The sequence below is a fragment of the Culex quinquefasciatus genome, chromosome 3 (genome assembly GCF_015732765.1).
Source record: "Culex quinquefasciatus strain JHB chromosome 3, VPISU_Cqui_1.0_pri_paternal, whole genome shotgun sequence".
NCBI lineage: Eukaryota > Metazoa > Arthropoda > Insecta > Diptera > Culicidae > Culex > Culex quinquefasciatus.
The window spans coordinates 88,477,701-88,503,539 of NC_051863.1; the positions used below are offsets into that span (position 1 = coordinate 88,477,701).

The following is a 25,839-nucleotide window of genomic DNA, read 5'->3' on the forward strand; positions in this document are numbered from 1 at the left end:
CAGGAAAGCGACACCAGTTTCTTGTGACGGTGGACCACTACTCGGACTACATCGAATTGGATATCCTCAAGGACATGTCTGCCAGAAGCCTAGTCGAGACCTGCAGGAAGAACTTTGCGCGTTACGGATGCCCCCAGATCGTTGTCACGGACAACGGGACAAACTTTGTGAACGAGGAGATGAAGGAAATGGCGATCAAGTGGAACTTCAAGCATTCGACTTCGGCCCCTCACCACCAGCAGGCAAACGGCAAAGCGGAAGCAGCGGTGAAGATTGCGAAGAGGTTGATCCAAAAGGCGGAGGAAACCGACCAGGACGTTTGGTACGTCTTGCTGCATTGGAGGAACATCCCGAACAAGATCGGCAGCAGTCCGGCGAGCAGGCTGTTCTCACGCAGCACAAGGTGTGGAGTACCCGCTTCGTTCGAGAAATACACTCCTCGAATCGTGCAGAACGTTCCGGAAGCAATTCTGGAAAACAAGAGGAAGGTCAAATACTACTACGATCGAAAATCTCGCAACTTACCTGCACTGGAGACTGGCTCGCCGGTGTACGTCCAGGCTCACCCCGAAATCAGCAAAACTTGGACGCCAGCGATTGTGACCGAGAAACTGAACGATCGCTCGTATGTGGTGGACGTGAATGGAGCTAGCTATCGCCGAGACCTGACCAACCTGCGACCGCGCAAAGAACCAACAACAATCCCTCTCGTTCCAGCCCAAAGCCATCCACCAACCGAATCAAGTGCTGCACAAACTGGCGCTGATTTGACAGCTGAACCTGAAGCGTCGTCGCTTGCTGCGATGAGGTTCGACGAAACTGCAACAACGACAACAACATCACCCGTTGTCAACCAATCAGCTGCTGCCACCCCGTCGGTGCGAGAGAGAGGAAGCCAGCTTGCTGCGATCAACACACCCGGCAAGCAAACCACAGATGCGACGAACAGACCAACACGCGAGAGAAAAATTCCAAGCAAGTTTGCGGACTACGTTTTGGAAACTTAATTTTTTATAAAGAAAGGAGGATGTTACATTAATTATTACTCGGGTTACCACACACGCTAAACTGTATTCCCACCTACACTGAACACTCTTGATTCCCTCCTAAAGTCATTCTATTAAAGCTCTTGTATCGAACAGACGCTCAAGCCTTTTACTCTGGACCACATCCGTAACACTTAAATTCTTAAATTCTTAAATTAACTACGGAGTACGAAACGTTGAGATTTCTTATTATTTGAATGTACTTAATTTTTTTTTTAAATATTGATTTTAAAAGTTAATTTTTTTTGAAATTATAATTTCTTCGTTTTTTTAATTCTTGTATAGCATTGATAAACATTTTAATTTTTATATTCTAAACCTATAATTTTTTGAAAATTTTAAGCTTTTGATTATTTTGCTCCTCTTTTAATATTTTTTTTATTTTTTTTTATTTATAAATTTAAAAATAAAAAAAAAATATTTAAAAATAAGGTAGACTATGCCTTCAAAGCAAAAATTTTAAGTGGAGTAAATAAAATTTTAAAAGTCTGTAAAATCTTTTCGAGATACTTTGACCCACCCCAGACACGGAATTTTCTGGCAGAATTGGTTCTACTAGAATCCTGCTAGAATGATTCTAGTAGGCCTGTCAGAAATTTGTAAGAATTTTGCTAGAATATTCTGGCAGCGCAAAATCTGTCGAAAATGACGTCATTTTCGCCAAACCACATTGTGACCGCCATCTTGTCAGGTCAGGTTCCAAAAAGTTGCCATCGGAAGAAAATGTAGCATCGGCGCCGTTCCGTTGGTCGCCTGGCTACCTTTAACACGGTAAGCAAAATATAGATAGATTGGTTAGATGTAAGTTATCTTAATTCCTTGATTTCGATTCCACAGACGCGGTTCCCATTGCCTAAACCTGGAAGGCTTGATCAACTTTAGGAAAATCATCAGGAAGAATCACATGGCCCACGGGGAGCTTCACCGCCAGCACCATCAAGTCCAGCGGCCGCTAATTAGACATCGTCTTAGGCGGCACCTTTCCCGGATCCCGATTTTTCAGCAAGAGCACCGGATGTCGTAATCGAGCTGTCGTGGTAATCGGTCGCATTTTTAATTAAGTCCGTGTCGTTCCGCGCGCTTTTTGAAGTGTAAGCATAAACCGCGAATTCATTCATTCTTTTGTGTCGACTTAACCCTCTCAACTCGCGAAACATGCCTTGCCATATCAATAACTGCCAAATCACCGACGCATCGCACTTGATGCAGTGTTCCGGTTCGTGTGGCAGAAGTTACCATGCTGCGTGCGCTGGGACACAGAGGAACTACGAGAACGAAATAACTAATTATATGATCCCGCTGTGCCGAGACTGCCAGGGAGTTATTTCGGTTGAAGTCACAACTCGCGCCCTTCTCCTGCAACAGCAAAAGCTGACTTGCGATATCACAGCTCTGATTGATGCTAACTTTAAGGCTTGCAATGCCTTCAAGCAAATGGACAACAAAATCGAAGTTGTTCAAGATGAATATGAGGGCATTGCCACCCTCCTTGGCGAAATGCAGCAGCAACTCAACAGACTGGATAAAAAAATCGACGACTCTACATTAAACGTATGCAAAAAAGTTTCGTCAATTTTAGATGACGTAGCACCAGCGGACAACGCCAGTACGTTGGTCAAAATCGTCGCACTGACCTCCGTCACTCAGCAAATTGGTGAGAGTCAGAGTATGATCGGTGAAAGACTTAAGAATATCAACACGGAGTTGATTTTTTGTCTGGGCGTGACCCTGGTCCTGCTGTCAATGAAATCCTCGAGGAGATTAAGGCAATCTCAGCCAATCTCCCGGCTGGTACTGAGCAAACCGAGGCTCATCACGAAACTCTCGCTGATGAGTTAGCATCTAGCTCAGCTTCAGGTAGTCCCAATCTTAAAGACAATTCTGGATGGCGCACACTCGGCAATAAACGGCTATGGAAAGCTGACTGGACTGACTACGATATCCGAACAGCACGCCGAAAGGAGCAATCTAAATTGAGACGTAAAGCCAATCAGCGAAAACGGCGTCGGCAACATAGGCGCTCCAGCTACACCGGGACAGACGACCTCGATGAGATCGATTACGAGCTCGATTACAGCTTCTTTGACAACAATTTCCACTTAGAACAACGTAACGACCGGCTTCACCGCCTGTGCCACAATCAGCTTGCACAACACTTAGTAAAACAACCAGTCAACTTATTACAAAATCCACAATATTCACAATCCCAGCAACAACAACACCAACAACATAATCAACAACAACAATCCCAGCAACAACAACACCAACAGCATATCCAGCTCCAACAACAACAATCCCAGCAACGTCAACACCAACTCCAGCAGCATCAACATCAACAACAACATCAACAGCATAGCCAGCATCAACAACAACAGTCCCAGCAACGTCAACACCAACCCCAGCAGCATCAACATCAATCCCAACAACAGCAACAACTTCATCAACTCCAGCAACCCTATCAAAACCAACAACAGCAACATCAACAACTTCAGCAACCATCTCTACAGCAACACCAACAACAAACATTTCAACACCTACAGCAGCCGCAACAAGCCCACCCCCTCCAGCAACAACAGCAACAGCAACATCAACAACAACAACCACAACCCCATCAACAACATCATCAAAATCTACGACAACAACTACAAGCCCAGTCCCACCAACAACAGCAACCACAACTTCACCAGCAACACCCACCGGCACAGCAGCAACCACAACTTCATCAACAGCAACAGCCCACCCAAGCTCAGCTAATACATAGAAGCGCACAGGTATACAGTGAAACACCTAGCTGGATGTTCCGGCCAGCGCAACGTAGCTCTTTTTCGGAAACAGGAAATTTTATGAACTAATGACGCCTTCATGTGAAGCTAGCGATAATTTAATTTTGACAAGTCCAACCACTGCGTCTAATAATTTAATTGAAATTTTGACTTACTGTCAAAACTTCAATAGAATGAAAAGTGCCGCAAAAATCGACACTATAAATCAAGCTATCAGCGGATGCCTTTATACTGCTATTCTTGGCACGGAGACCAGTTGGGACGCTAGTATTTTAAGCGAAGAGGTTTTCTCTAGCAACTTTAATGTATTCAGGAATGATAGAAATCTGTTATCATCCGGGAAAAAGTCAGGAGGCGGCGTTTTAGTCGCCATTAAAGCCGATTTTGACTCAGAAAAACTTGATTCTGACGTTTTTGCACATTTTGAACACGTATGGGTCAAAGCTCAGATTGCAAAAGAGACTCACATCTTTGCATCTGTGTATTTTCCCCCGTTATCGCCACTCAGCTCATATGAAGATTTCTTCAGGAACGCAGAAAAAATTATCTCCAGTCTAGATCCCGAATCCAAAATACATTTGTATGGCGATTTTAATCTCGGTGCTGTCGACTTCATGGTTGACGCAGAAAACGAGTCTATTCTTATTCCCATCTTAGGGGAAAGTGATAGATTACAATTAATTTTTGATAAAATGTACTCTCTCGGCCTAAATCAAATTAATCATGTTAAAAATCAAAATAATCGCTTTCTTGATCTTCTTTTACTAATATGACTGAAGACTTCTGTGTGACTGAAGCAAATAATCCACTTTGGAAAAATGAAGCTCATCACACAGCAATTGAATTTTCACTTTTCGTGCATAAGGCTAATAACAGACCAGATGGTTCAGATTACGAAGAAATTCCTGATTACAATAATGCCAATTATCCCTTAATCAAACGTAGACTATTAGAAGTTGATTGGAAAGCATTACTAGAGAAAGAAACGAACATCGAGCTAGCAGTTAACACTTTCTATAGCATTATATACGACATCCTCGATGAAAGCGTCCCAATACGAAGAAAAAGACGCACAATTGACAAACACCCGCCTTGGTTTACGAGAGAGGTTAAAAACCTTAAAAATAGAAAACAAAAAGCTCACAAAGCTTACAAAAGCAATAGCCAAAAACTTGATGAGTATCTACAAATATGCAGTCAGTTAGAAGTCACCATCCAATTTGAATTTGAAAAGTATCATAGAAAGGTAGAATCGGTCTATACAAGCCAGATGACACATGTCGCCATATTGAATTTTCTTTGTGCTAAAATTTAGTGCTCATTTAGTGCTATTTAGTGCCCTATACCCCACATTTAGTGCCCTTATAGTTTCCATACAAATTGCCATACAAAATTTGAAATACAAGCCAGATGACACATGTCGCCATTTTGAATTTTCTTTGTGCTAAAATTTAGTGCTCATTTAGTGCTATTTAGTGCCCTATACCCCACATTTAGTGCCCTTATATTTTCCATACAAATCGCCATACAAAATTTGAAATACAAGCCAGATGACACATGTCGCCATTTTGAATTTTTCTTTGTGCTAAAATTTAGTGCTCATTTAGTGCTATTTAGTGCCCTATATCCCACATTTAGTGCCCTCATAGTTTCCATACAAATTGCCATACAAAATTTGAAATACAAGCCAGATGACACATGTCGCCATTTTGAATTTTCTTTGTGCTAAAATTTAGTGCTCATTTAGTGCTATTTAGTGCCCTATACCCCACATTTAGTGCCCTCATAGTTTCCATACAAATCGCCATACAAAGTTCAAAAGTCAAATTTCAGATGTCGCCATTTTGAATGTTTTTCAGTGCTAAAATTTAGTGCTCATTTAGTGCTATTTAGTGCCCTATACCCCACATTTAGTGCCCTCATAGTTTCCATACAAATCGCCATACAATGTTTAGAAGTCAAATTTCAGATGTCGCCATTTTGAATGTTTTTCAGTGCTAAAATTTAGTGCTCATTTAGTGCTATTTAGTGCCCTATACCCCACATTTAGTGCCCTCATAGTTTCCATACAAATCGCCATACAAAGTTCAAAAGTAAGATTTCAGATGTCGCCATTTTGAATGTTTTTCAGTGCTAAAATTTAGTGCTCATTTAGTGCTATTTAGTGCCCTATACCCCACATTTAGTGCCCTCATAGTTTCCATACAAATCGCCATACAAAGTTTAAAAGTCAAATTTCAGATGTCGCCATTTTGAATGTTTTTCAGTGCTAAAATTTAGTGCTCATTTAGTGCTATTTAGTGCCCTTTATCCCACATTTAGTGCCCTCATAGTTTCCATACAAATCGCCATACAAAGTTCTAAAGTAAGATTTCAGATGTCGCCATTTTGAATGTTTTTCAGTGCTAAAATTTAGTGCTCATTTAGTGCTATTTAGTGCCCTATACCCCACATTTAGTGCCCTCATAGTTTCCATACAAATCGCAATACAAAGCTCAAAGGTCAAATTTCAGCTGTCGCCATTTTGAATGTTTTTCAGTGCTAAAATTTAGTGCACATTTAGTGCTATTTAGTGTCCTATACCCCACATTTAGTGCCCTCATAGTTTCCATATAAATCGCCATACAAAGTTCAAAAGTCAAATTTCAGATGTCGCCATTTTGAATGTTTTTCCGTGCTAAAATTTAGTGCTCATTTAGTGCTATTTAGTGCCCTATACCCCACATTTAGTGCCCTCATTGTTTCCATACAAATCGCCATACAAAGTTCAAAAGTCAGATTTCAGATGTCGCCATTTTGAATGTTTTTCAGTGCTAAAATTTAGTGCACATTTAGTGCTATTTAGTGCCCTATACCCCACATTTAGTGCCCTCATAGTTTCCATACAAATCGCCATACGAAGTTTAAAAGTCAAATTTCAGATGTCGCCATTTTGAATGTTTTTCAGTGCTAAAATTTAGTGCTCATTTAGTGCTATTTAGTGCCCTTTACCCCACATTTGGTGCCCTCATAGTTTCCATACAAATCGCCATACAAAGTTTAAAAGTCAAATTTCAGATGTCGCCATTTTGAATGTTTTTCAGTGCTCAAATTTAGTGCTCATTTAGTGCTATTTAGTGCCCTTTACCCCACATTTAGTGCCCTCATAGTTTCCATACAAATCGCCATACAAAGTTCAAAAGTCAAATTTCAGATGTCGCCATTTTGAATGTTTTTCAGTGCTAAAATTTAGTGCTCATTTAGTGCTATTTAGTGCCCTTTATCCCACATTTAGTGCCCTCATAGTTTCCATACAAATCGCCATACAAAGTTCTAAAGTAAGATTTCAGATGTCGCCATTTTGAATGTTTTTCAGTGCTAAAATTTAGTGCTCATTTAGTGCTATTTAGTGCCCTATACCCCACATTTAGTGCCCTCATAGTTTCCATACAAATCGCAATACAAAGCTCAAAGGTCAAATTTCAGCTGTCGCCATTTTGAATGTTTTTCAGTGCTAAAATTTAGTGCACATTTAGTGCTATTTAGTGTCCTATACCCCACATTTAGTGCCCTCATAGTTTCCATATAAATCGCCATACAAAGTTCAAAAGTCAAATTTCAGATGTCGCCATTTTGAATGTTTTTCCGTGCTAAAATTTAGTGCTCATTTAGTGCTATTTAGTGCCCTATACCCCACATTTAGTGCCCTCATTGTTTCCATACAAATCGCCATACAAAGTTCAAAAGTCAGATTTCAGATGTCGCCATTTTGAATGTTTTTCAGTGCTAAAATTTAGTGCACATTTAGTGCTATTTAGTGCCCTATACCCCACATTTATTGCCCTCATAGTTTCCATACAAATCGCCATACAAAGTTTAAAAGTCAAATTTCAGATGTCGCCATTTTGAATGTTTTTCAGTGCTAAAATTTAGTGCTCATTCAGTGCTATTTAGTGCCCTATACCCCACATTTAGTGCCCTCATAGTTTCCATACAAATCGCCATACAAAGTTTAAAAGTCAAATTTCAGATGTCGCCATTTTGAATGTTTTTCAGTGCTCAAATTTAGTGCTCATTTAGTGCTATTTAGTGTCCTATACCCCACATTTAGTGCCCTCATTGTTTCCATACAAATCGCCATACAAAGTTCAAAAGTAAGATTTCAGATGTCGCCATTTTGAATGTTTTTCAGTGCTAAAATTTAGTGCTCATTTAGTGCTATTTAGTGCCATATTCCCCACATTTAGTGCCCTCATAGTTTCCATACAAATCGCCATACAAAGTTTAAAAGTCAAATTTCAGATGTCGCCATTTTGAATGTTTTTCAGTGCTAAAATTTAGTGCTCATTTAGTGCTATTTAGTGCCCTGTACCCCACATTTAGTGCCCTCATAGTTTCCATACAAATCGCCATACAAAGTTTAAAAGTCAAATTTCAGATGTCGCCATTTTGAATGTTTTTCAGTGCTAAAATTTAGTGCTATTTAGTGCCCTAGACCCCACATTTAGTGCCCTCATAGTTTCCATACAAATCGCCATACAAAGTTCAAAAGTCAAATTTCAGATGTCGCCATTTTGAATGTTTTTCAGTGCTAAAATTTAGTGCTCATTTAGTGCTATTTAGTGCCCTTTACCCCACATTTAGTGCCCTCATAGTTTCCATACAAATCGCCATACAAAGTTTAAAAGTCAAATTTCAGATGTCGCCATTTTGAATGTTTTTCAGTGCTTAAATTTAGTGCTCATTTAGTGCTATTTAGTGCCCTATACCCCACATTTAGTGCCCTCATAGTTTCCATACAAATCGCCATACAAAGTTCAAAAGTAAGATTTCAGATGTCGCCATTTTGAATGTTTTTCAGTGCTCATTTAGTGCTCATTTAGTGCTATTTAGTGCCCTATTCCCCACATTTAGTGCCCTCATGGTTTCCATACAAATCGCAATACAAAGTTCAAAAGTCAAATTTCAGATGTCGCCATTTTGAATGTTTTTCAGTGCTAATATTTAGTGCTCATTTAGTGCTATTTAGTGCCCTTTATCCCACATTTAGTGCCCTCATAGTTTCCATACAAATCGCCATACAAAGTTCAAAGTCAAATTTCAGATGTCGCCATTTTGAATGTTTTTCAGTGCTAAAATTTAGTGCGTCGCGTTAATTAACGACGTTAATTAACGTACTCCATCCACGTTCACGTTAAGATCAACGTAGGCTTCGTTCGCTTTCACGTTAATTTTAACGATTAACGGAGTCGTTAACGTTGATTAACGTTTAACAGCACTGGTATCTTCGAAACGATAACAACTAGCAGGTTGATTCCAGTTGCATTTGACTGGTAATAAGTTATTACCAGTCAAATGCAACTGGAATCAACCCGCTAGTTGTTATCGTTTCGAAGATACAGGTCCTCAAAATCGGGGCCTCAAAATGTTTTTTTCTTTTGTTATAGCAGGTTCCCGGTTCCCGACCACAGTGTCCAAAACCGGTTTTACCAGTAACCTTTCATTTGCGACCAAGACATCCACTATCGGTTCAGATTCCGAATTTTGGTAGCCAAAACATGTCTTGGTCATATAGACCCGAGTGACCATGGCTAGGTTAAACCTGATTAAACCAGCACTGCATTGTTGTCGTTCAGGGCCATCCATAAACGACGTGGTGGCAGAGCCGTATCTAAGGGGGGTGTTATGGGTGTTCAACACCCCCCATGGAAAAAATAGCCTACACCCCCAACGCCCTCACAAAAACAAGGCCCGAAGGGCCGCCATTTTTTATGATTATCAAAATTTATTCACCCAGGAAAAAACTTCACTCTCACTAGATACGCCATCAAGTGAAAAACTCAACTCTCAGTAAATACGCCCTCATAAAAACATTTGACGCTAACAAAAAACTCCACTTTCAAAAACACGCCCTTCTAAAAATATTAAAAACTACCATGATCGTTGACGCCTAAAGAAAAACTACACTCTCGCTAAATACGCCTTTCTAACGCCCTTTTGATCGTTGACGTCTAGAGAAAAACTGAACTGTTACTAAATACGCCCTAATAAAATATTTGAAAAAAAATTGAACGTTGACTCCCAGAGAAAACTCAACTCTCACTCGATACGCCCTCATTTATATTTAAAAAAAACTTCGATCGTTGACGCCTAGAGAAAAACTAAACTCTTACTGAATACGCCCTCATACTATTTTTTGCAAAAAAAACTGAATGTTGACGCCCAACCCAACTTTCAATAAATACGCCCTCAAGAAAATATAAAAAAACTTTGATCGCTGACGCCCCGAAAAACTACACATTCACTAAATACGACCTCAAGAAAATATTTAAAAATAACTTTGATCGTTGACGCCTTGAAAATAACTCAACTTGCACTAAATATGCCTTCATAAAATAATTTTAAAAAACTTTGATCGTTGACGCCTTGAAAAAAACTAAACTCTCGCTTAATACGCTTTCATAAAAATAATTTCAAAAAAAACTTTGATCGCTGACGCCTTGAAAAAATTCCACATTTATTAAATACGCCCCCAAGAAAATATAATAAAAAAAACTTTGATCGTTGACGCCTTGAAAAAACCAAACTTTCACTAAAACCGCCTTCAAGAAAATGTTTTAAAAAGCTTTGATCATTGACGCCTTGAAACAAAACTAAATTCTTGCTTCATAAAAATAATTTCAAAAAAACTTTGATCGTTGACGCCTTGACTAAAACTTAATTCCCACTAGATACGCCTTAATAAAATGAAAAAAATACTTTCATCGTTAACGCCAAGAGAAAAACTTAACATTTACTAAATACTTTGGTCATTGACACCAAGATAAAAACTTTACTTTCACTAAATGCGCCTCATAAAAATATTAAAAAAAGATCATTGATGGCCACCGAAAAACTCAACTCTCACTAAATACGCCCTCAAGAAAATATTTAAAAAAACTTTAATCGTTGACGCCTTCAAAAAAACTAAAGTTTAGCTAAACCAAAATCTTAACCCTCTAACGCCCATGGTTACTCCAGAGCACCACTAATTTTTGTCTTCAAAACTAAATTTCTCTGCAACCATGCATGTTTTCAACCTGATTCAACTTGCGTTAGTTTATATAGATTGTTAGGTTATAACCATTAGGAGTTATGGTGAAAAACGTAAAAATCTCGATTTTACTCTGGGAAGGAAGGGGTTAATACGCCCTCATAAAAATATTTCAAAAAATACTTTGATCGTTGTCGTCAAAACAAAAACTCAACTTTTACCAGATACGCCATAAGAAAAATATTTTGAAAAAATTAAAAAGACACTTTGATAGTTAACACACGGAGAAAAATCGAAATCTCACTAAAAACGGCCAGCTATTATTATTATAAAGCCTTCGACTAACTGGATAGGCAGTTCTGGATTTTAAGTAAAATAGTTACTTAGATCGTTATCGGATCCAAATCCAAATTTGACTATGTACCGCCAAAGTGATTTTTTTTAAATAGGGTCTACTTTTTCTGATTCTGTTGAAATTTGGTGACTGTTTATCATTATACTGCCCCAAAGTTTTACGATTTTCGCCAATTTAAAAAAAAAAAAACTTTGTCAAATATTTTGGAAACAAAAAATGAGTAATATTCGACTGCTATTTTAAAAGAAATTTGACGCTGATTCAATTCATCGTCATCATTTTTAATTAAAATCAAACATGGCAGCATTTTTAACAATTAAAAAAATGTTGCATGGATCGATGTAGGTAAATTCTGCTACTGCAAGCTTATACATTTGAAATTGACAAGAGAACTTGGCCTAACAAGTAAAGTTTGATTCGAATCCAAAATTTGATGACGCAATATAATTCAGCGTTTCTTGAAAAAGCAGTCGAGTTTTGCTCTATTATTTTTTTGTATCCAAGATATAACCATTTGAAAACTAAATAAAAAAATAGGTGAAAATCGTAAAACTATGGGGCGGTGCCAAAAAAGAAGGGATTTTTGCATGTTTCGATAGGATAAACAGCTCCGCTAAATGTTAAGCATGTTCAGAAAAAGTCGATTTCGAGTGGTGTTCCGCTTCGTGAAATGGACTAGTAAGCAATTATATGGGCAGCTGTCAAACTTCTATAGAAAGTTGTACGGACAAATCAATGATTTTTTTTATTTATGAAGCTTTCACAACTAGGAATATTGTTTGCTTATGTGTTGGGCAACAAAAATTATTTTTGTCTAATAAATTTAAATATTAGGCCATATAACCATATAACTAAAATCATACCATAAATGGAACCATTAAAAATCATTAAAAATACAACTTTGTATCATATGAAATTCACCCAAAGTATGCAACCATTTTTTCAAAAACTCACTTCAAATATTGTAAAACTTGTTGTTGTGATTTCATGAAATAGTGTTTCAAGTTAAATAACGTGCGAAATTAGATTTTTTACGCAAATTCAATGATTATCTATTTATTCACAAGTTGAAAATACTAAATTGCCATGAAAAACATTATTTCTACTTGATATATTTTTTTCATTTCATTTCATTTTGATGGCCACTGAGACAAATTTAACAGCAATTTTATTGTTGTGGAGCATAGATTTTCACTGTCCAAACACTATGATTATAAAAATACTTCTCAACAAAAAATCCTAATATTTTTTTTTTTATTTGGTACGAACAAATCTCGCTGATGTCTTCGGCAAACTTGTTCCTTAAAACACGAACTATAAGCTCATGATATTTAAGAAAAATAAAAAAACGGCGAAAATCAAAACGCATAGGGTAGAGGACCCAGTTTTCGCCCTGCTCCAGTTTTCGCCCACCTACTGGATTTAATCTGTATTCAGCTAACTTGTACCATTTTTAGGTTGAATTTATTATGCAGGTTTGCATATTCATTCATTTCTAGCTCTAATTGAAACATTCCTAGTGAATTACTATTGTTTATTAAGTTTTTATAAGCATTTAAAAAAAGCCTTATTGCAGCCGCCATATTTTTGTCAATTCCTACTACAGTGGGTAATAATGTTAATGAGGGAAAACAATTCATTTCGTCCGAAAATAATGTATCTGAATAATTTATTGAATAATTCATCAGGGTGTTTTGGTAAAAACATCAGTTCAAAAATTAACCTAAACTCAGATATGGGACACCTAGCTCAAACGTGGTAAGAGTTGTAGAACAAATTAAGTAAAGGAGGAAAAGAAGTTACACAACATCTTTAAAAATAGCACATGTGCTAAATATTTTTATTTAAGAGGTACTCGAAGTTTTCTATTGAGTCAATTCGGGAGCGAACATGGAACTAATTGTAACTGTGTGCCCTTATCTTGGGTGAATAGGGACACATGAGTTCTATTAGGAATTTTGATTAAGTCATATTTTTAAGAGTGCGAACATGTTTTGGTTTTAGTTAGAACCTCAAAATTAGTGGAATATCTGTTAAAAAAAACAACTAGGGTTTTTTGAATTTCAATTTAAAAATATTACAACAAAATTGTGCACATCGATGAAATTGAGCTTCGGGAACATATTGTGAATCAATAGGAGACCTATTTTGAGCCATAATTTTATTTGATTTCTTGATTTTTGTCGTGGGCGAAAACTGGTTCCAAGGGTGGGCGAAAATTGGATTTAGGGGGGCGAAAATAGGCACTTCAGAGCACTTTATTAAAATGCAAAATTTCAACAAAAATGAACATGTAAATGATAAAAACCTGGTGGAAACTTAAAAGCAAATAGTTTGTCAAAGTTTTACAACAAATAGAACCGAAAACCATATATTGTCATTGAATTCTTGTCAAATTTCTATGATTCCCACTATAAAGTGGGCGATTTCTGGGTCCTCTACCCTAGATCTTACGAGTTGATTTCCATTTTAAATTCATTTGGCTCAAGTTGTGTACAGGTAAAAAAGGCTCTCCTTTAAAATTTTCCCGAAAAACCTGGGACATCTGAAATTTGACTTTTGAACTTTGTATTGCGATTTGTATGGAAACCATGAGGGCACTAAATGTGGGGAATAGGGCACTAAATAGCACTAAATGAGCGCTAAATGAGCACTGAAAAACATTCAAAATGGCGACATCTGAAATTTGACTTTTGAACTTTGTATGGCGATTTGTATGGAAACTATGAGGGCACTAAATGTGGGATAAAGGGCACTAAATAGCACTAAATGAGCACTAAATTTTAGCACTGAAAAACATTCAAAATGGCGACATCTGAAATCTTACTTTTGAACTTTGTATGGCGATTTGTATGGAAACTATGAGGGCACTAAATGTGGGATAAAGGGCACTAAATAGCACTAAATGAGCACTAAATTTTAGCACTGAAAAACATTCAAAATGGCGACATCTGAAATTTGACTTTTAAACTTTGTATGGCGATTTGTATGGAAACTATGAGGGCACTAAATGTGGGGTATAGGGTACTAAATAGCACTAAATGAGCACTAAATTTTAGCACAGAAAAACATTCAAAATGGCGACATCTGAAATCTTACTTTTGAACTTTGTATGGCGATTTGTATGGAAACTATGAGGGCACTAAATGTGGGGTATAGGGCACTAAATAGCACTAAATGAGCACTAAATTTTAGCACTGAAAAACATTCAAAATGGCGACATCTGAAATCTGACTTTTGAACTTTGTATGGCGATTTGTATGGAAACTATGAGGGCACTAAATGTGGGATAAAGGGCACTAAATAGCACTAAATGAGCACTAAATTTTAGCACTGAAAAACATTCAAAATGGCGACATCTGAAATTTGACTTTTAAACTTTGTATGGCGATTTGTATGGAAACTATGAGGGCACTAAATGTGGGGTATAGGGTACTAAATAGCACTAAATGAGCACTAAATTTTAGCACAGAAAAACATTCAAAATGGCGACATCTGAAATCTTACTTTTGAACTTTGTATGGCGATTTGTATGGAAACTATGAGGGCACTAAATGTGGGGTATAGGGCACTAAATAGCACTAAATGAGCACTAAATTTTAGCACTGAAAAACATTCAAAATGGCGACATCTGAAATTTGACTTTTAAACTTTGTATGGCGATTTGTATGGAAACTATGAGGGCACTAAATGTGGGGTATAGGGTACTAAATAGCACTAAATGAGCACTAAATTTTAGCACTGAAAAACATTCAAAATGGCGACATCTGAAATCTTACTTTTGAACTTTGTATGGCGATTTGTATGGAAACTATGAGGGCACTAAATGTGGGGTATAGGGCACTAAATAGCACTAAATGAGCACTAAATTTGAGCACTGAAAAACATTCAAAATGGCGACATCTGAAATTTGACTTTTAAACTTTGTATGGCGATTTGTATGGAAACTATGAGGGCACTAAATGTGGGGTATAGGGCACTAAATAGCACTAAATGAGCACTAAATTTTAGCACTGAAAAACATTCAAAATGGCGACATCTGAAATTTGACTTTTGAACTTTGTATGGCGATTTGAATGGAAACTATGAGGGCACTAAATGTGGGGAATAGGGCACTAAATAGCACTAAATGAGCACTAAATTTTAGCACTGAAAAACATTCAAAATGGCGACATCTGAAATCTAACTTTTGAACTTTGTATGGCGATTTGTATGGAAACTATGAGGGCACTAAATGTGGGGAATAGGGCACTAAATAGCACTAAATAGCACTAAATGAGCACTGAAAAACATTCAAAATGGCGACATCTGAAATTTGACTTTTGAACTTTGTATGGCGATTTGTATGGAAACTATGAGGGCACTAAATGTGGGATAAAGGGCACTAAATAGCACTAAATGAGCACTAAATTTAAGCACTGAAAAACATTCAAAATGGCGACATCTGAAATTTGACTTTTGAACTTTGTATTGCGATTTGTATGGAAACCATGAGGGCACTAAATGTGGGGAATAGGGCACTAAATAGCACTAAATGAGCGCTAAATGAGCACTGAAAAACATTCAAAATGGCGACATCTGAAATTTGACTTTTGAACTTTGTATGGCGATTTGTATGGAAACTATGAGGGCACTAAATGTGGGGAATAGGGCACTAAATAGCACTAAATAGCACTAAATGAGCACTGAAAAACATTCAAAATGGCGACATCTGAAATTTGACTTTTGAACTTTGTATGGCGATTTGTATGGAAACTATGAGGGCACTAAATGTGGGGAATAGGGCACTAAATAGCACTAAATGAGCACTAAATTTTAGCACTGAAAAACATTCAAAATGGCGACATCTGAAATCTAACTTTTGAACTTTGTATGGCGATTTGTATGGAAACTATGAGGGCACTAAATGTGGGATAAAGGGCACTAAATAGCTTTTTTTGTATGGACAATTGTCCACGAAGGGGGTAACAGATTCCTAAAAAGTGTCCACGTGGTTTATGGATGGTCCCCACGGTAATTTCGGGATTTATCCTCTCCGTCCGCACACAGTACCATTTTACTACCGAACCGTACTCTTTATCCTCTCGTATGCCGATGCCCAGTTCTGGGTGAAGAAATCTTGAAAGACGATAAAGCTGCTGTCCACATGTAACAGAATTGAAAAAATCATCAATTATTCAGATGAAACTGGCTCACAATATAAAATCGGTTTAATATGATCAATCTTTCAAACCGTAAGGCAGATATTTTGGGGTTTTGCTGAATGGCACTATTTCGCTACCGCACATGGCAATAGCTCTAGACCCCATGAGAGTTATTTCATCTACCACAGCCAGCTCTACATTTGTTCTCACTTTAAATAAAAGAAATAATGTGATGAATTGGAAAAAAATAGGAATTATGAAAAGTATAAAAATCATAGAAAAATGATATTTTTTTGAAAATTGTATTCTAAAAACTCTGTAGCAATTGCGAAAATTACCCAATAAATATTCGTTAAACAAAAATAGATTGTTCAAGATATTGATTATCTCAAAATCGTATAAAATTATAAAAATAATTCATCTTACAAAACACCAGGTAGTAATTATTGATCAGCACGACTGAGTGCTTCTAGCAGATGCGGCGAGTGTAGCTGATGTAGATAATCTCAAATACTCAAAACTTTAAAATTCGATATCTCTGGAACGACACTTATTCCTTTCTGTCGATAAGTGATTCTTATGTAAAATCGGACGGGGAATACGATGGTGAGGTCAAATTCAAAAAATAAATAGGGCTGTTTTGAGATACGGCCATATAAAGTTTTCAATTTCGCAAATTTTGATCACAGAAATGGATTCTACGTCCAATTTTCTTCAAAATTGAGTCTAAGACCAGCCCTCTAAGATTTGTGGTTCCTGAGTTATCGTCGTTTTTGGATTTTTATTCAGTCAAAGGCAAACTTATGGGAAATTAGACGAGCTTTTCGGTTAAAATATTTACGAGACTGAAAAATCAAGTCTGTCATAGAAATTGCAATAAACCACCAAAAAACCTATTTTTTCGATATTTTTATTTTAAAACCGCTGTATCTTCCCAAGGATTGGACATAGGACAATGGTCAATATGGAGACTTTTATGTAAAATTGTCTGGGAAATCGATTCCCACTGCCGGTTTTTGAAAATTTTGACGTTTAGACCACTTTTCAAAAAAAAACAGTTTCAGTAAATGATTTTTTTATTTTTTTAGGAGAGACATACCATCCTGCATTTTTCGTCAGTCTTTTAGTAACATCCTGGGTGCAGAATAGTTGTCCGCAAAGCGGCCTCAATTTAGAACTGTCAAAGCGGAACCAATTTACTGTTCGCATAATTATACCAAGAAGTGGCAAGTATTGTGATCGATCTAAAATTTATTTAGTCAGGAATAAAAAAAAATCGATGACTATTGAGGTATTCGAAGTCAAAACATCTTAATAAGAGGTTTGAAATCGAGTTTGGCATAATTCGTCGCTAAAATTTTACAATCGCTATGTCTACAAAATCTATGTTTATGATGCTTTTTTAAATGTTAGCGATGAATTATCAATAACTATCAATAGTACTTTCCAAATAATATTGGATACTCCGATATTATCACTACACATCAAAGATACATAATCTCGGAACATCCATTCGGTTGCTCTTCTGATTCACGAAATTCCACCCACTTTTGACACAATTTTTCATCACGTGGAAAACAAAAAAGGCCTCTTTTGGCCGCCCATCGTTTAGTCTACGAAGAAAAAAGTGCGAAGCACTTAATTTTTCATCTAAAACATGAACATCAACAGATCCAAAATGTTTCATAATAATTCACTTCAGCAGCAAAAAATATGTCACGCTTGAGCTTGAACATAGCCTTCTACTTTGTTTATGTTTACAGCTGTAGTGCAAATGTATTAATGGGGAGCAGTGGGGAGCCTTCGAAAATCACGTTACGCATTCTGTCTTTTCAGCACCCAGGTAACATCTTAGGCTATTTCCTCAAAAATTTTGAACGAAAAAAAAATCTCATAGAAGTGGCGTGTATTTTTATTTCAGTGTATTTTTTTCAGAAAGCCCGTCCAATTTCCTACAAGTTTGTCGTTGACCACTTTTTGGTACAATGCAACGGCTTCGAGTTACAGCGATATTTAAATTACGAAATGCAAAAATATTCAAAACGCTCATGCCCTTCTCAAATGTCATTTTTGAGTACAATTGGCTCCATATAAACAAAAATGGCTTATATAGGCCTAGGATAACATGTCTAAAAAGTTTCATTGAAATCGGAGAGGGTCGGGTACAAAAGTTCCAGATAAATTCTTGATTTGAGCTGGAATTGCTTTATAATGTCACCAATTTTAATTTTTTTTTGAAAAAAATATCGAAGACTACCTATACTTTCCATGCAAATTTTCAACTTGAGCTACAAATTACTATCAACATAAAAGGAAATTTGGTTTTCATTATGGTACATTAACTTTGTATACTGTCTTATTATTTTTTAACAGCTCCTAAACTTTTGTAGGATCGAGTTACATGAGTATTAAAAAGTGATCATTCAATAACAGGTTCAACGTATTTAAATGGACCTGCTGAAAAATATACCGTAAACCGGGGTGACATTGATAGAATTTCGATTTATTTTTGGAATATTTTTCAACTGGTAAGGTTTATCTCAAGATTATTTATTTTAAAACATGTACTAGGGTAGGTGCTCTATTTTTGATAAAAAGTGTTTTCAATAGTGTTTAAAAAAATAGTTGCATTGAAAATTCTTATTTTAAATTCCGGGGTGACTTTGATAGTAATAGTTATTCTTGTAAAAATCAGATTTATCGTGTTCAAATTTTATTTTTAAGTCAAATGTACCATCACTGAAGTTGCTGATACATTTTGAATAAAAAAAATCCATGTGAGCAATTCTCTACCAAAACCGGAAATGGATTATATTTGTATTTTTTTATTTGACTCAAACTTTGTGGGGGCCTTCCCTATGACCAAATATGCTATTTTGTGTCATTGGTTCACCCATACAAGTCTCCATACAATTTTGGCTGCTGTCCATACAAAAATGGTACGTAAATATTCAAACAGCTGTAACTTTTGAGTGAATTTTCTGATCAATTTGGTGTCTTCGGCAAAGTTGTAGGTATTGTTGAGGAATTTTGAGAAAAAAATAGGTACACGGAAAAAAATTGCAGATTTTATATCAACTTTTTTACAAAACTCAATTTCCCAAAATACGTATTTTTGATTTTCAAGATTTTTGATATGTTTTAGGGGACAAAATCCGCAACTTTTAAGCCATAGAGAAACTTGGTCAAAAAATCTGCCGCTGAGTTATGAATTTTTGAAAAAAATAGTGATTTTTGGAAAAAATCTAAATTTCTTGCATAAACAAATTTGACATTATTTTTTAATGCAAAATTGAATTTGCAATCGAAAAGTACTTTACAGATTTTTTGATAAAGGGCTCCATTTTCAAGATATAGCCACCGAAAGTTTGATTTTAGCGAAATATTTGCAGTTTTTCAATTTTTAAAAATAGTTACCATGAGTGAACATTTCTAATGACGATATCTCAGCAACTAACGGTCCGATTTTCAATGTTAATACATGACGCATTCGTGAAATTTTCCGATCTTTTCGAAAAAAATATTTTGAAAATTTTTAAATCAACTAGCATTTTAAATGCTCGTAATATTCAATGTATTATAATTAATAAAAAGAATCTGTAAAGTACTTTTCGATTGCAAATTCAATTTTGCATTAAAAAATAATGTCAAATTTGTTTTTGCAAGAAATTTTGATTTTTTTTAAAACACATTTTTTTCAAAAATTCATAACCCAGCGACAGATTTTTTGACCATGTTTCTCTATGGCTCAAAAGTTGCGTATTTTTGTCCCCTAAAACATATCAAAAACTCTCGAAAATCAAAAATACGTATTTTGGGAAATAGACACTTTTACTTTTAGTGAATGAGGGCACTAAATGTGGGGAAGAGGGCACTAAATAGCACTAAATGAGCACTAAATTTTAGCACTGAAAAACATTCAAAATGGCGACATCTGAAATTTGAACTTTGTATTGCGATTTGTATGGAAACCATGAGGGCACTAAATGTGGGGTATAGGGCACTAAATAGCACTAAATGAGCACTAAATTTAAGCACTGAAAAACATTCAATATGGCGACATCTGAAATTTGACTTTTGAACTTTGTATGGTGATTTGTATGGAAACTATGAGGGCACTAAATGTGGGGAATAGGGCACTAAATAGCACTAAATGAGCACTGAAAAACATTCAAAATGGCGACATCTGAAATCTAACTTTTGAACTTTGTATGGCGATTTGTATGGAAACTATGAGGGCACTAAATGTGGGATATAGGGCACTAAATAGCACTAAATGAGCACTAAATTTTAGCACTGAAAAACATTCAAAATGGCGACATCTGAAATTTGACTTTTAAACTTTGTATGGCGATTTGTATGGAAACTATGAGGGCACTAAATGTGGGGTACAGGGCACTAAATAGCACTAAATGAGCACTAAATTTTAGCACTGAAAAACATTCAAAATGGCAACATCTGAAATTTGACTTTTGAACTTTGTATGGCGATTTGTATGGAAACTATGAGGGCACTAAATGTGGGGTATAGGGCACTAAATAGCACTAAATGAGCACTAAATTTTAGCACTGAAAAACATTCAAAATGGCGACATCTGAAATTTGACTTTTGAACTTTGTATGGCGATTTGTATGGAAACTATGAGGGCACTAAATGTGGGTTATAGGGCACTAAATAGCACTAAATGAGCACTAAATTTTAGCACTGAAAAACATTCAAAATGGCGACATCTGAAATTTGACTTTTAAACTTTGTATTGCGATTTGTATGGAAACCATGAGGGCACCAAATGTGGGGTATAGGGCACTAAATAGCACTAAATGAGCACTAAATTTAAGCACTGAAAAACATTCAAAATGGCGACATCTGAAATTTGACTTTTGAACTTTGTATGGCGATTTGTATGGAAACTATGAGGGCACTAAATGTGAGGAATAGGGCACTAAATAGCACTAAATGAGCGCTAAATGAGCACTGAAAAACATTCAAAATGGCGACATCTGAAATCTTACTTTTGAACTTTGTATGGCGATTTGTATGGAAACTATGAGGGCACTAAATGTGGGATATAGGGCACTAAATAGCACTAAATGAGCACTAAGTTTTAGCACTGAAAAACATTCAAAATGGCGACATCTGAAATTTGACTTTTAAACTTTGTATGGCGATTTGTATGGAAACTATGAGGGCACTAAATGTGGGGTAAAGGGCACTAAATAGCACTAAATGAGCACTAAATTTTAGCACTGAAAAACATTCAAAATGGCGACATCTGAAATTTGACTTTTGAACTTTGTATGGCGATTTGTATGGAAACTATGAGGGCACTAAATGTGGGGTAAAGGGCACTAAATAGCACTAAATGAGCACTAAATTTAAGCACTGAAAAACATTCAAAATGGCGACATCTGAAATTTGACTTTTGAACTTTGTATGGCGATTTGTATGGAAACTATGAGGGCACTAAATGTGGGGTATAGGGCACTAAATAGCACTAAATGAGCACTAAATTTTAGCACTGAAAAACATTCAAAATGGCGACATCTGAAATTTGACTTTTGAACTTTGTATTGCGATTTGTATGGAAACTATGAGGGCACTAAATGTAGGGAATAGGGCACTAAATAGCACTAAATGAGCACTGAAAAACATTCAAAATGGCGACATCTGAAATCTAACTTTTGAACTTTGTATGGCGATTTGTATGGAAACTATGAGGGCACTAAATGTGGGATATAGGGCACTAAATAGTACTAAATGAGCACTAAATTTTAGCACTGAAAAACATTCAAAATGGCGACATCTGAAATTTGACTTTGATACTTTGTATGGCGATTTGTATGGAAACTATGAGGGCACTAAATGTGGGGTAAAGGGCACTAAATAGCACTAAATGAGCACTAAATTTTAGCACTGAAAAACATTCAAAATGGCGACATCTGAAATTTGACTTTTGAACTTTGTATGGCGATTTGTATGGAAACTATGAGGGCACTAAATGTGGGGTATAGGGCACTAAATAGCACTAAATGAGCACTAAATTTTAGCACAAAGAAAATTCAAAATGGCGACATGTGTCATCTGGCTTGTATTTCAAATTTTGTATGGCAATTTGTATGGAAACTATAAGGGCACTAAATGTGGGGTATAGGGCACTAAATAGCACTAAATGAGCACTAAATTTTAGCGCAAAGAAAATTCAAAATGGCGACATGTGTCATCTGGCTTGTATTTCAAATTTTGTATGGCAATTTGTATGGAAACTATAAGGGCACTAAATGTGGGATATAGGGCACTAAATAGCACTAAATGAGCACTAAATTTTAGCACAAAGAAAAATTCAAAATGGCGACATGTGTCATCTGGCTTGTATATCAAATTTTGTATGGCGATTTGTATGGAAAATATAAGGGCACTAAATGTGGGGTATAGGGCACTAAATAGCACTAAATGAGCACTAAATTTTAGCACAAAGAAAATTCAAAATGGCGACATGTGTCATCTGGCTTGTATTTCAAATTTTGTATGGCAATTTGTATGGAAACTATAAGGGCACTAAATGTGGGATATAGGGCACTAAATAGCACTAAATGAGCACTAAATTTTAGCACAAAGAAAATTCAAAATGGCGACATGTGTCATCTGGCTTGTATAGACCGGTAGAATCGGAAATCAAGAGTGATTCCAAGCAGTTTTTCAATTTTGTAAAATCAAAATTAAAAAGTAGTAATTTTCCGTCAAATATGTCTCTCTGTGCAATAAATAAATGTAGATTTTTGTGTTATTTTTATAAAAATTTAATATTTTTTATTACCAAAATTGTCCGTCATTTGATTCTAACAAAATTCTAGCAGGATTCTACCAGAAAATTTTTCTATCTCATTCTAGCAAAATTCTTACAGAATTCTAGCAGGAGGTCTGTCAGAACAGTGCTAGCAAAATTCTAGCAGGATTCTGACAGAACCAGTTTATTTCGCCAGCTTCTGCTAGAACCGGTTATTGCATTTGAGCTAGAATTCTTTGAGAATTCTAGCAAAGTTCTGGCAGGATGATGGCACCGTTCTTGTAAGAATAATTTCGCTCTGCTAGATTTCTGTAAGGATCCTGTGAGAACGCCGAGACTGGGACTGAGCAACGCTGTGTTAATTCGATATAAAATATCCATTTTTGCATAAAACAAGTTTCATAAATTACCCCTCTACCAGTTTCATGAATAAATTAATTAGTTCAGGTTTGACAAGTGTTGGAAATCAATAAATAAGTACCTGCAAAAAAAGCAATCCACTTTGACGACCCCCGGGTCTTTTGTGGGCTCTGTTGCAAGTTTCTACTCATTTCTAGGCATCCGAAGGTTATGTGTGGTGAGTCACTCAAAACCTCTTTTACGCTAATGGACCGACGTTTTACTTCCCCATCCGATAGAAGGCGTGATTAGGTAAATCTCGTCTCGAAAAATGCCACCGGGTCCGTCTGGGATTGAACCCAGGCCATACTGGGGTGAGAGGCTACCACGCTTACCACTGCGCCACCGGACCCGGCTAAGTACCTGCATTCTATCCAAAAATTGTATAAGTTAGTTAAACACAGTTTAAACTCTGTAAGTGGGTGAATACTGGAGCATGGCGATTTCTGGGTGCTCTACCATATCCACCCCAGATAATGATTAAAGTAAAAAATATTAGAATCCTGCTAGAATGATTCTAGTAGGCCTGTCAGAAATTTGTAAGAATTTTGCTAGAATATTCTGGCAGCGCAAAATCTGTCGAAAATGACGTCATTTTCGCCAAACCACATTGTGACCGCCATCTTGTCAGGTCAGGTTCCAAAAAGTTGCCATCGGAAGAAAATGTAGCATCGGCGCCGTTCCGTTGGTCGCCTGGCTACCTTTAACACGGTAAGCAAAATATAGATAGATTGGTTAGATGTAAAAAACTATTATGTTTTGTTACAAATATCCGGATAGTACGGATTGTGCGGATAATTAAAAAGCAAAACAACGTGCTCGGATATCGTCGAACAATGGGGTTGAAATGTCAAAGCCAGTTTGACAACTGGTTATTACGTTTGAGTGCTTTTTAATTCGAATTCGTTTCAGTTAGCAAACATTTGCTCTGTATTTGTATTTTTGAATTTCTAAATTTATGTGTTTCAGAACCGGTTCCGGAGTGGCCAGGTCAATCTAAATTTTCAGAATGTACTTCCAAAATATTTTTTTTCTGAGATGTTCTTCTAAAATAAAGAATTTCAATACCAATTTTGACAGGTTTTGCTCTGATCAGATACTGGTCATATCAGTGGTTCCCTGGGGGACATTCAGAACCGGTTCCAAAGTGGCCAGTGGCTATTCAATTATTTAGGTTGTCCATGTCTGAGATGTCCTTCCAAAATGAAAAAAAAAAGATTCCAATAATGACAGGTTTTGCTCTGATCAGATATTGGCCTCTTCGGTGGTTCCCCGGGGGACATTCAGTATCGGTTCTGGAGTGGCCAGTGGCCATCAAATTATTTCGGAGAACCATTTCTAGAACTAGAGCACAACAAATACTGCATTTAACATCAAAAGATATTATGTTTGCATCGAAATTGCTTCTTTCAGTCGCGTTGCTTGGAGTCGCTTCTAGTCGCGTCTACTCTGGGGCAAAAATCCAGTCGCGCGTTGTCGCGTATAGTCGCTTGGTCTGTCAAATTAGTCGCGTTGCTTGTAGCGTCCACTCTGTAGGCACCCTGATGCTCCGGATGCGGCTGTAAGCGATTGAAACTTCAACTTGGGGATCGCCAAGGCATGTAGGCCATCAAGCAATTGCAGCTCCCGCAAAAAGTGCATTTTTCCAGTGGTAAGATGGATATTACCCATCATCAGGTATGTGACTTTAGTTGTCTTTATTATTTACAGTCGGCTCACTGGTTGTCAATTTTTCTATGTATTCCTCCTTCTGTAGAAGATTTATTTAGTTATTCAAATTTCTTATTTCGATGCTTTCTTTTTTTCCATTTCTCTTTATCCCAACTTTTCTCTATTTTGACGGTCTGTCTGATTTTATTTCAACTTTCTTTTTGTTAATATGATCTTTATGACGATCACGCCTTGCTTAGATATTCAAATCGAATCGGCTTTTGGATTCTTATTTTATCTGTCTCGATGGTCCCTTTAGTTATTGACAACCAGATATTCGACTCTTTATATTTTTCATAACTATAATTGTTTACAGGTTATGATATATACAGTAATTTCCATTTGAAAAAAAAATAGTTTTGTTGGCATTTTCCCTTTAAATAAATTTTGCGTTTATTGCTTTGTTGGAACAGTCAAGTTGTCAATCAGTAAAAGTCCGTTAGCGTATGGAAAATGTACTCCGTTTGCACGTGGAATTTGGAAATTTGGTAATAAAAAATTTGGAAATTAAGAAATTAGGAAATAAGAAAATATGGAAATCAGGAAATTAGGATGTTAGGAAAAAGGAAATTAGAAAATTAGGAAGCTAGGAAAAAATGAAATTAT

General features: G+C 36.5%; 2 protein-coding genes across 4 annotated transcripts in view; one reads left to right on the forward strand and one right to left on the reverse strand.

Annotated features, from left to right (window-relative positions):
• Positions 1-25,839, reverse strand: part of LOC6051147 (homeobox protein unc-4) — a 364,275-nt gene that overhangs the window by 330,422 nt on the left and 8,014 nt on the right. The window lies entirely within an intron of this gene.
• LOC119769037 (transcription factor mef2A-like) lies at positions 75-3,800 on the forward strand. The gene is made up of 3 exons (XM_038260920.1): positions 75-878; positions 3,150-3,205; positions 3,299-3,800. The coding sequence occupies exons 1-3, from the start codon at positions 75-77 to the stop codon at positions 3,798-3,800; spliced, it is 1,362 nt and encodes a 453-aa protein (XP_038116848.1).